Below are 11,493 nucleotides of genomic sequence, written 5' to 3'. Positions count from 1 at the left end.
TCCTCAGTGTGAGGTGTACTGACATCATTTTTTTCTAGATTATTCTAAAGCAGCCTATTGCAGCTGCTGGAAGAGGCCCTGAGAGTAGGTTGGGGAATATCCTCCATGCAGCTTTGGAAACAGGTCAGGCTCTGTCAGCTGGATGGAAGTCAGTCAGTCAGTCCATCCCATTTACAGTGGAGATCACAGGGGTCAGGATTGAGGATGGAAAACCACAGCCTGAAGTTACAGGCAAGGAAAAGGCAATGTGGAAAATCTATTTTCAAACCAACAGTGAGCCCCAAGTGCTAACAGAGTGAATGGTTACTTACCAGAGGAACTGTGCCCTTTGATCTGTGCTATCCATGGACCTCCAGTCTCACCTCTCTTAAGGTTTCTGCTTCCCTAGAAGCTTCACATTCTCAGAGCTACTGCTCATGTTGAAGAGCAGCCTCTCAGGCCATAGTTTAGTGTCCCACAGCATTGGCACATTTTGCTCCAGGGGGTTCAATAGGGTGTGGGTGTTTTTGTACTCTGAGAGATGAGCACAACCATTTGAACATATTTGAGCAGATTAGGACATAGACTGAGAGTATCTCTGTCCCTAGAGGGACACAATTAATTTAAGGGCTGACTACACCATAGCTTTCAAGTTCCTTTAACATCCCAGAAAATGCTGCTTTACTGTTAGCAGCTGGCAGGATGCTAAAAACTCAAGGATATACCCAGGCCTTGTTAATATTATACCAAAACCCTCAGAATGACTGAACCTCTCAAGAAATATTGTAAATCTTCCATACCTGCTCAGTGATTGCTCGGGGGCAGCTCCTCACAGCACAGCCAACAGGCTCCAGCTCTCTCCTCACCCAGCTAAGCCACTCTTTTGTAGCACTCTTCTTCTTATTGGACACAGCTGTGGCCTATTAAGGGCAGGCTTGTTCCTAATTTTGGTGATTAGTACAGCTGCAGCTCCTCAGGTGTGAGATTACCTTCTGCACTACCTTTATTGTCTTACATTCTATCCCTCCACAAAAGATTGCCTGTAAAAGACATGAAAATTGTGGTTCTGGGCAAGAGTAATGCTCAGATGGACACTAATGAAACCCTCACCATGTCAAGAGCAGCAAAGAACCTTTTATGCCTTCAAGGACACATAAAGTCCCCCCTGGGGACAAGGGGGAAAGTCCTCAATTTTGAGTCTTTCCATTAGAATTACTCCTGCCTCAAACAATGTTGGGAACTTCAACTAAGCACCTTTGGTGAATACATCTGGTGTCTTCAAACAATAAATTGGGCACAGCCTAGGATTTTTTATTTCTTTTAGAGAGTGACAGGCAGAAGACATGACGTGGGAGTGACCTACGAGAAATACCAGTTCCAAAATACCTGAATCCTGTGGTCTTCTGAAAAATATTGGAATAAACATGTGCAATTCATCAGCTTTGGTTTCCTCCAGATCACAGTAAGGATTACAAAAAAAGCATTTGGCAATCCCAGGGCCCAGGAAATGAAAAAGCTGCTGAAGTGTAAACAAGGATATGGATTGCACTGGAGCATTTGTTTTCTTGCTCCATAGAAAATTCTGCTAACTCCTACCAAAACACAAGCACAAAAACATGCTCTGCATGCCACTGGCTCATTCACTGACAGCTGGCAAACGGGGGAGAAGTATCTGAGCTCCTCCTGGGAATGCAATTCACTGCTGCAAGCATCATTCTGCAGGATGCCTTGGTCTCCACTTGGATCCTGTGCACCAGGGCAGCAGCCAAGCACAGCTGCCTGCCCAGGGATGCCAGAGCTGCTGAAACTACAAACTACACAGTGCTCATGGCTTTGTGATAAAGGGTCTGCACAAGACAGTACCTAAAATGAGAAAGGACCCCTTGGCTTTTGAATTAAGAAAAATATTAATAAAAAGGTAGTATGAATATTACCTTAAAATATTAATTTAAAAGGTAACAAAAAGACAGGTATTTCTATCAAAAGGTAAATCATCCTACCAACTACTAATATTTTACTAACCACCCAGTGTTTCAGTGTAAAAGGCAATCTTATGGCCAAGTTTTACCTTGGTTCCACAGGGGCAGTAGGAAGGTGTGTAACTATTTTCACCTTTTTCAGATGTTGTGTTACTCTTTTAATTGTTGTCAATTTTACTGACATAATAAAGCTAGAATTATCTCTAAGATGATAGAATACATAAATGCACACAAATCTACCATTAAAAATTCTAAAACTCTGGATACTTAAAAAGAACCAGTGCACTGCTTTTAAAAAGAATGAGCAGCCGTAGAGGGTAATTCTGACCAGTAATTATTATTTCTATAATTAAAAACTATCAGTTCTGATAAATGAGAACTTACATGACCTTTGAGCTAGCTCAGGTGCCAGTGGCAGTCTGGGTACAGCTAACTTCTCCTGCTTCTGGGACATACCATGACAGAGGTGTGCTCAGCACCAATAAACGTGCATGTGCTCTAACTGTTGGGAGAAAACAAAAACAGTGTTAACTTTGGGTTCTGGACTTGAGTGAGCTAAAGAGAGAAAGGCAGTCTTTAGCAACAAGTACTGCTTCTGTTTGAAGCAGGTAAATATGAAATAGCTACTGTGTTTTTCACCTATAAAGCTGATTTGGTGATCAGCACTTCAGAAAAAGAGCTTAAAGGTTGCAGTGGACAGAAGCAACCACAGTCTCTGCATTGATATGGTAAGTTATGTGCTTTACAGCTGTTCAGCAGCCCTTGTACTGAGCAAAGAACTGAATATACCAGCTTGGGAAATCCACTGAAATAGAGGTGACCCCCACTGCAGGTGCTTTTGGGGTTTGTGGGTTTGGGCTTTTCCTCTTTCAGCACACTATGTTGTGTTTTTTGTTGTTCAGCATGTGTCAACTTCTCATTAAACTTTTGATTAAGTATGTTTTAACTTCTCAGTGATGTGTTGGATAACTCTATCTCTGCTCCAAAGAAAAGACAGGACAGCTCATGTAGAGATAACATCCCTGAAGCAGCATTTTATTTTATTCACTTAGTTCCAAAACATTTAATTTAGAAGTCTGGCTTCCCAGTCATCCATCTTAACATGGGCAAATATTGACATAGAGTTGTCAGAGTACACAGACAACCAAACAGCCAAAGAGTTTACAAAAAATAAATTCATGATTCTTCAAAACAACTGCAAAAGGTTACAAGTATCAAAACTCTTAGGTAGATGCACTGCATTTAAAGAAACTGTGCACATAAGTTAGAGGCAAAAAAACCAAATTGCTACTGAAACCTCACATTTCAAACAGTTTATTGTAAACTGATGAACAGAGTTGTCATTTCACATCAGCTTAACTGTTTTCTCTGACTGAAAAAAGTTTGGGGTGGCTAATTTACTTTGCATGCACAAAATGTACTGCTTAACAGAACTGTCAGCTCATTTCAAACAGAATACTTTAACTGGAATCTAGTTATCCTCAATCACTTTCCATTATTCCTTTCCATATTTTCCAATCGACAGGCAAATTAAAAATGCCTCCTTCTGCACTGCTGAAGTGCAACTAAGATCAACAGGGCCAATAAACCAATCAATCCATCAATGCCCATGAAGACTCATCTGAAACTGCTTCTTGATAAGGTGGACAGCAGATCTGAACAGCTGTACAATACAGATATGCTTAGCACTAGATATTTAGTGTGACTGTGGCAAGGAAATATTGGTGATGATGGGGATGGCCAAGTGGATGAAAGAGGGATCAGAGGAAAGCTTGTTAATTATTGCCCTCTCCTGCTTCTTCATCCTGCTGATCACTCGTCCACAGAGTGAGGTTATCTCGAAGTAACTGCATGATGAGAGTGGAGTCCTTGTAGGAATCCTCATTTAGTGTGTCCAGCTCTGCTATGGCGTCATCAAAGGCTTGTTTGGCTAAAAGGCAGGCCTGCTCAGGGGCATTCTGGATTTCATAGTAGAACACGGAGAAATTGAGGGCCAGCCCAAGCCTAATGGGGTGAGTGGGCTGCATGTGCTCTTTGCTGATTTCAAAAGCCTCTTTATAGGCAGCTTCTGAGGCTTCCACCACACTGTTCTTCTTCTCTCCAGCAGCAACTTCTGCCAAATAGCGGTAGTAATCCCCCTTCATTTTCAGGTAAAAGACCTTGCTCTCATACTGGAAGTCATTGCAGTTCTTGATCAAGTATTTATCTAGGAGAGCCAAAACATCATTGCAGACTGTCTCGAGCTCCTTTTCTATCTTCTCCCTATAGGCTTTAACCTTCTCCAGCTTCTTCTCATTGCCATCTGCCATGGTCTTCTGCTCTATGCTGCTGATGACGCGCCAGGAGGACCGTCTGGCTCCCACTACATTCTTGTAGGCTACAGACAGCAGGTTTCTGTCCTCATTTGAGAGGGGCTCATTCAGCTCAGTGACCTGAAAACACAGACAAAGAGCAAATTTAAAGGGTTTGCCTTAGAGAAGAGCGTGCAAACCTCCTTCAATACTTTCATCACGAAGTGCAAGATTCAAAACTTCTTCTAGAACCCAAAATTCCTCCTAGACAGGATTAACTTTGTAACATTGAAAGTTTAAAACTGTTCTGCAGTCAGGATTTATAAGAGAGAAATCCCCATAGATTTGAAGTAATAGAAGGGGTATTTAGAAGCCACTGCAAAGAACATCACTGAATAAAAGTGAGTCCAGCTTGTGTAATGGAGAAGCAATCACAGTGGAAGGCTCAGGATTTTTAGGAAGTCTGCTCTAATTATACAGACTACACACTTAGTGATGAATTTAAATGTACCTAGAACCAGGTTTTTGAATCTGGAGCACAGCAGGGACACTGGAAGCTGGTGCAATTCTCCCATTTCTGTCTCCTGCTGCCTGTGTCCATCCCACAGCAGAGATGGAAGCGCTGCAGTCATTAAGCTCTGCACAGCACAAATGGAACCAGTGTTCCATGGTCTCTGTCAGACATGTAGTGGGTGATTACACAGTGCAATACAAAAGTTACCCTGATTTCTGCTAACTGGCTGCAGACAAATTCCAGGGATAGGAGGTGAAAGAATCTGCATAGAAATAGGACAGCAAATCAGGAATGAAGCCATGATCAACTTGGAACTGCTGCTCCAAAAAGCTGAGACAGAAGGATAATACTTCTAATAAATACTGTGTATTTAGGCCTATTTCACTTGATGGTTTAACTCAGGCTATCGCATCCATGGTCACTTGAAATTGTTCTACTTTTTAAAATTTATACACATGAAACTAAACACAAAGGAATTATGATGAAAAATGTAACTCCTCTACCTTAGCCATCCTGCTTTAAAATTAGTCACTAGAATTCTAAGGATATGTACTTTGGTGTGAAAATAAACTTGTCCTTGCTCAGACACTGTTAAAATCATAACTATTTCTTTTAAAAATGTGCACATTTACACTGCTTGAAAGGCACCAGAGTGTTCACAGCCAGTACTTACATACTACAAACAATCAAGTCACAAATATTTGCACTATTCTGAGACTGCTGGCATAGGCAGTGAACCTTCTAACAAATGTGCTTGTTTCCAGATCCAAAAAAATACTTTATGTCAATTATAACTCTTACAGTAAGAGAGAACTTACTTTCAAATTTGGGTTTTGTTCTCAAAATATATTAAGTCAATTAGTTTTATCTCCAAAATGACTTTTCATGAACCTGAACTCCCAAAAGACACTGCTCTGCTTGTCCTAATAGAATTAGAGGCAACCTACAGAGGATGAAATGCACAGGAATAAACTCTAATGACATCTTCAGAATCTTCATCATAGCTCCCAAGCAATTTTTCCTCAACAATCTCCACCACAACCTACCTGGATCGTCTCTAGTACAGATCTTAACAGTTCTTTCACTGTTTAGTGACCAGAATGGGAGCATATAAAAGGAATCCTGACTTAGCCCTGAATTCCTAACTCCACAAGCCAATGAGTGTGCAGCACTCCATCAGCTCAGAAATCAGTAAATCAATAAATCAATTCTGTGTGTGATCCCACTCAGGCCATACACCAAGGTGAGCTCCTTCCCAAGGACAACAGCCCAAAGTGAGAGCTCCACAATGGAGAGCAGATCCATGCCCTGACCCAGGTCAGTGGCCTGTGCTTCTGCTGGTTCTGAAGCAGGAGCTGCACAAATCCCTGTACCTGAGCCAGTAGAGGCAGGTGAAATGAATAGAACTTGCCTGATACAAAGCTATGCAATCATCATTGTGGAACAAACAGAAAGCAGCCTAAGGGATTTAAAGCAGATCAGTTTCTTGTATCATGGGGGCTCAGAGCTCTGTACCAAGAACTGGAATTCTATAGCTGCAGGTACCCAGAGAAGGCCATGGGGAAGCCATCCCCCAGCAGGGAGGGCACTGCTTGCTTTAAAGACAACTCACTCCCCTCTCCTACACAAACACACTTCATTAACCCCAAAGCAGACCCTCAGGGATAGGTACTAAAAATACAGAATATCCCACACTTTTACAGTCCATTGATAAATACAGATAAAGCCTACATAACAAACTAGAACCTCAAGCTATTTTCTTTCAAAAACTTTAGTTCAATACTTAAATTTATTTCACTGTGTAGTATTTCTCACATGACAAATGTTAAAATTCTGTATCTCACATCACCCACATTACCAATTTTAAATAGTAAATTATTTTTACCACTATGTAGCTATACTGGAAAAGCAACATCAATCAATAGAGGTCCTAAGCACTACCTACTAGAATTAATACTGTCCAAAAACCAAAGGGCTTACACAGCTACAATTTTTCTTGGTTTCTGGAATTATCTAAACCAAAGGGTACACAATGCTGAAATCTCAGGAGGCTTCAGCTGAGAACCTTTCACCACACTTACACCCAAAGCCTCTTTCTCCAGTGTGCTGAGAAACAATTCTGTACCTACCTGTGTAAGCTTTATTTGCAACAGCTGGAATCCTGGAGCAGCAGTGGGAACACCACACCCCATGGAAGAATGCCATTCACATAGGATTGTATGTGCTATTAAAATGACTTGAATAGTTACAAATTAATGGCTTTAGTAAACTAAACCAAATTATTTGTAACAGCAACTATTTCATTTTCCTCTCCTGTTTACACATTACAATCGAAAATAATGGAATTCTTCCATGAAAAAAAATGTTTACCACAACAGAAATTTGTATTGAGCAGTAAATTCCTTATTTAAGCTACAACTGCTACTTGGTCTAGCTTTTTTCTTTATAGGAGGAATTAATGGGAATAAAAAATGAATGTTTCTCCAGCTTGATGCTGACAGATGAAACAGCAGCCTTGTCATTTTTTTCTCCAGTGGCAGAGTCAAAAATCAAGCAAAGACATTGTCACTACAACAAGCATTTGTTACTTTATGTTTCTGAAGTAACTACCATGCTGATGGCTACATTCTGTATTGAAAAGTGCAGGAATATCTCAAACTGAAATTGGTCAGATTTCAGTTTACACTGAAAGCACACTACTTTCATATAGCACCTTTAAAAAGTACCAGATGTGTTACATTCAGAGATTTTTTAAAAATTAAACTTTTCAAATATGAATATATATAAATATAAATATAACCTAAAGATATCTTGGAGAATAGATTTCTGAGTTAGAATACTGATTTCCTTCCTTTTGGAGGAAGTCTAAACTCTCTGGATTGCAAGGTTACTTCACTATGAAGCGATATGGATTAAAAGCTCTCTGAATTATCTCTCAGTTATTTGCAATCCCTGAAACAGAAGTATGAGCTGTGAGGAGAGCCAGCCCTCAGAGCATTCCACAGATTATGCTCAGACCTATAAAACCAACCTCAACACTGAAGAGCATTCTGGAAATTGCTGAGTTGGAGTGAACACCTGGGAAAACCAAATAACCAAGAGATGCTACATCACAGACATGCAACAGTGTAGGAACAGCTCTAAAAAAGGGAACTGTTGCTTTTAAATCCAGCTTGCTTTTTGTATTTTAAAAGTATCCATAAGTTTCAAGACACCACTTGCTTACAAAGCGTTCTGGAGCTCCCAGTTACAGAAGCTCATGATCACACAAATTATCTGTGAGCAGAAGGGGCATTAAAATGAGAATACCTCAGCTCCAGATCAATCAAAATTTGCACAGCAATTAGAACAGTTTGAAGACAACTGGACATGCACACTAGCTCTAAGTACTTTATTTACACTTCCTAGAGCAAGGCAACTGTGTTCTCATGGTTTCCCACATGCCCAGGGATCATACATACACTGCAGCTCTGCAGTTCTTGGAGAAATATAAAACTTTTACTAGCAACAGCTAGGAATTGTCTGCTTGAGCCATACATTTTAGTGGGTTCTCTCTTTCATCTTTTAAAATTACCAACTGAAAGCAGAGTTGTTACTATTATATTACTTGTATCAAGAACTCTAGGGATAGAATTTATAAATACACCTTATTTTAATGTCTTGTGGCTCTAGTATTGAGATGCTCATTAGTATCACTGCTTTAGAACTGGACTGGTTGTAACATTTATTACAACATAATAGCAAAAGTGAACAAAAGCAGCAAAATTAGTGTCTTTTTACTGCCCTCATTTGAGGGAGGTGACATTCTTACAACAAAAATGTGGACTCCATTTGAAGCTGCTCTTTTTCGACCTAAAATCATCAGAACTCTCAAGAGAAACAGTTCCTCTTGGGGCCTTCGATGTTCACAGAGGACAGATCAGCAAGAACAAACCAATTGTAATCTGATAGGGAAAGACTGCTAAGCATCCAGGGGCATTAACATTACCCATAACATTCAGATCCTGTGAATGCTTTGTTTTCAAAAAAGGGACTAGACATAACAGGTTTGACCATTCTACAATTTTATTATGTATCGGTACAGTCAGATCAGTACAAATAATTTTCATTGCTTGGTTCTGAAAGGAGCAGAGTTGCAAATGTAACATTGTTTAAACACATTTCGGTATTCAACAGGGTATGGAATGCACTGAGAAACTGTTACCCTACAAAGAAGAGGCAAAAAGGCAACGTTAAAGCTCGGGAAAGGCTCCTGGAACAGGGGGTAGCTTTCACACCTGGACGCAGCTACTACCTTTGAGTCACCGATGGCAGTGAGTGAGGCAATAGAAACGTCTAGAAGGGGAAGGGGCTCCTCTCGCTGTGTCCCCAGACAGCCCCCGCCGCAGTGCCCATCCCACGGCACCAGCGCCCCCAGACGCTGGCGGATGCCCAGAAAGGGAGATGCACCCCAAGGTGAAACCCAGCACCTCGTCGGGGTGGGAGGGAGGGAGGGAGGGAGGGAGGGAGGTGGGCGAGGACGGGCCCCATGTGTAGCAGAGAAGGAACGCACAGCGTTCCCGCCGCCAGGAGAGGCGGGCGCCATTCAAATGGCCGCACTGCGAGCCCGATTGGCGCGGTGGGGAGACGGAGAGGAGGGCATGGGGACAGCCACACCCCCGGGGCAGGGACAGGCGGGGAGCGGGAGGGCTGCGAGACAGGCAACGGAGGGAATGAGGGGGGGAAGGAAACACATTTTGAAAGGGGGTGCTAGGTCCGGTTTGGACCGGCTACTCTTTGTCTCATCTCTGCCCAAGGCAGGTAGCAGCGGGCACCGCCCCACACGGCGGCGAGCTGTCCCGGCGGGATGGTCTGGCTCCCGCTCCCGCCCTCCTTTCTTCACCGCGACGGGTGGGAGCCGGCGGCTCGCATCCTCCCCGGCCCCGACCCCGCCTCGGACCAGCCCGCACTTCCTCTCCCTCCCTCCCCCGCCACTACTCCCCTGCACACTCCTCCCCGAGTACGCCCCACGGCCGCCACGCTACCGGCCCCACTCACCGACTTCATGGCCGAGGCCATGTCATCGTATCTCTCCGCCTGCTCGGCCAGGCGGGCTCTCTGCAGCAGCTGCTCTCGGTCCCCCATGGCCGCTTCCGTGGTGGCTGCCGGGCTGGGCTCTGCGCGCCCCTCAGAGAGAGCGTAAGGCGGGCGGGGATGTGCGGCTGGCCGCGCACGGGTGGCGGGAGCAGGAACCGTAAGCGGAGCCGCCCGCTGGGCTGTGCCGGGCTGGGCTGGCTGTGCCGGGCTGGCTGTGCCGGGCTAGGCTGGGCTGTGCTGGCCGCCGCTCCCTCGCCCGCCGGCCGCGCTCCCGGACCGACCGCGGCGTGTGCGGCTCGGAGCCTCGCGCTGCTGCCGCCGCCCGCGCCTGCGCGCCGGGAAGGCAACGAGGGGGCGGAGCCGCGGTGCTGCAGGGGAGGGGAGGGGGCGCCGCTCCCCCGCGCTCTATTTCTAGGTGACGTCACTTGCTATAAATAGCCATGGCGGGGCGCCGGCCGCGGGCCGCGCGTGCGCGCTGCGAGTGCTGCATTTTCCTGCTGCAAAGGTGGAGGTGGGCGGGGGGCGCGGGCACTGCGGGACGGGGCACGGCACGGGCTCGGACACCGACACCGACACGGTCACCGCCGCACCGGGCCTGCCTGGCCTCGCCCGAGGCACGGGCGGGCCACCCCTGGCTGACCACGGCCGGGGTGAGCACGCTCCGCGTTCACGTGCGTGACCCTGCCCAGCCCCAGGGCTGCTTTGTGCGGCCGCAGCCCGCAGTGGTGGCACGGCCGTGCCTCTGAGGGGAAATGAGCGGATCTCGCATCCCCGCTGCCTTCAAACAGCCCGAGCTGTGGGGGTGGTACCACGGAGCAATTCTACTACCTTACCTAAGAGATGCAGTTAATTCAATTTTACTACGTATTTTAATGTGTAATAGTCAAGCTCCTCTTTCATAAATTGACAGACTACCATTCTTACATAAAAATTATCTCAAGGCGAGAACCTTGCACAAACAACAAACTGCTGCTGGTGTCCGCAGAAAGGCTGGGAGCCACGTTACTCATCTCTTACAATAAATCACGGATTCACTTTTCCCATTTAACCCTGGGCAGCATTTAAACATGCCTGCGCTGCTGAAGGTGTGCGGAGCTGCTGGACAGGTTTGCTCACCTGCAGGCAGTTCAGCACCAGAGCACCTGTGGTGATTTCAGCTGCCATCTGTCCTCACCCCCAAAGAGAGGGAGACAAACTCCATGAGCACGCCCGGGAAGCAGGGACAGGGCTGCTCTCACTCCTCCCGACCTCTCCACTACCCTCGGTACTCTCACACTGCTTCAAATGAGTCAATCCAGTCCCCGGTGTCACACAAAAGTTTTAAGCCTTAACTCCAATGCTGCTGGCTTTTGTGCATTAAACCCTAATGCCATTTAAAATAAATGCTGTGGTTTTAAAAGGGATTAGATGAATACTGCTTGTTAAAAGACATAAATAAATATGACAAATAAGAATAACCTATAGTTATATGTAATAAGGCATGAAAGATAAAACTTAGCAAGTTCTAAACTGATTGCCAGAACATTCTGGAAACAGCCCTTGCAGTAGTGTGAAGCACAGACACCACTGTGCACTCATCCCAGCAAGCCAAATGGGGCTTTTTCCTACTGGGATTTTGTTCTCACTGTTTCTAAGAGAAGGCAGTGACATCCAA

The 11,493-nt window shown here is 44.9% G+C and overlaps 1 protein-coding gene across 1 annotated transcript; it reads right to left on the bottom strand.

Moving 5' to 3' along the window:
• Positions 1-2,966: 2,966 nt before the first annotated feature.
• YWHAH (tyrosine 3-monooxygenase/tryptophan 5-monooxygenase activation protein eta) lies at positions 2,967-10,045 on the bottom strand. Its single transcript, XM_036393029.2, has 2 exons — positions 9,801-10,045; positions 2,967-4,390 (listed from the first exon to the last, which is right to left on the bottom strand). Exons 1-2 carry the CDS (start codon positions 9,885-9,887, stop codon positions 3,734-3,736), a joined length of 744 nt encoding a protein of 247 aa, XP_036248922.1. The 5' UTR covers positions 9,888-10,045; the 3' UTR covers positions 2,967-3,733.
• Positions 10,046-11,493: the final 1,448 nt, after the last annotated feature.

The sequence above is a fragment of the Molothrus ater genome, chromosome 18 (assembly GCF_012460135.2).
Source record: "Molothrus ater isolate BHLD 08-10-18 breed brown headed cowbird chromosome 18, BPBGC_Mater_1.1, whole genome shotgun sequence".
In the NCBI taxonomy this organism is placed as follows: domain Eukaryota; kingdom Metazoa; phylum Chordata; class Aves; order Passeriformes; family Icteridae; genus Molothrus; species Molothrus ater.
This window is presented reverse-complemented; position numbering and strand designations above follow the sequence as displayed.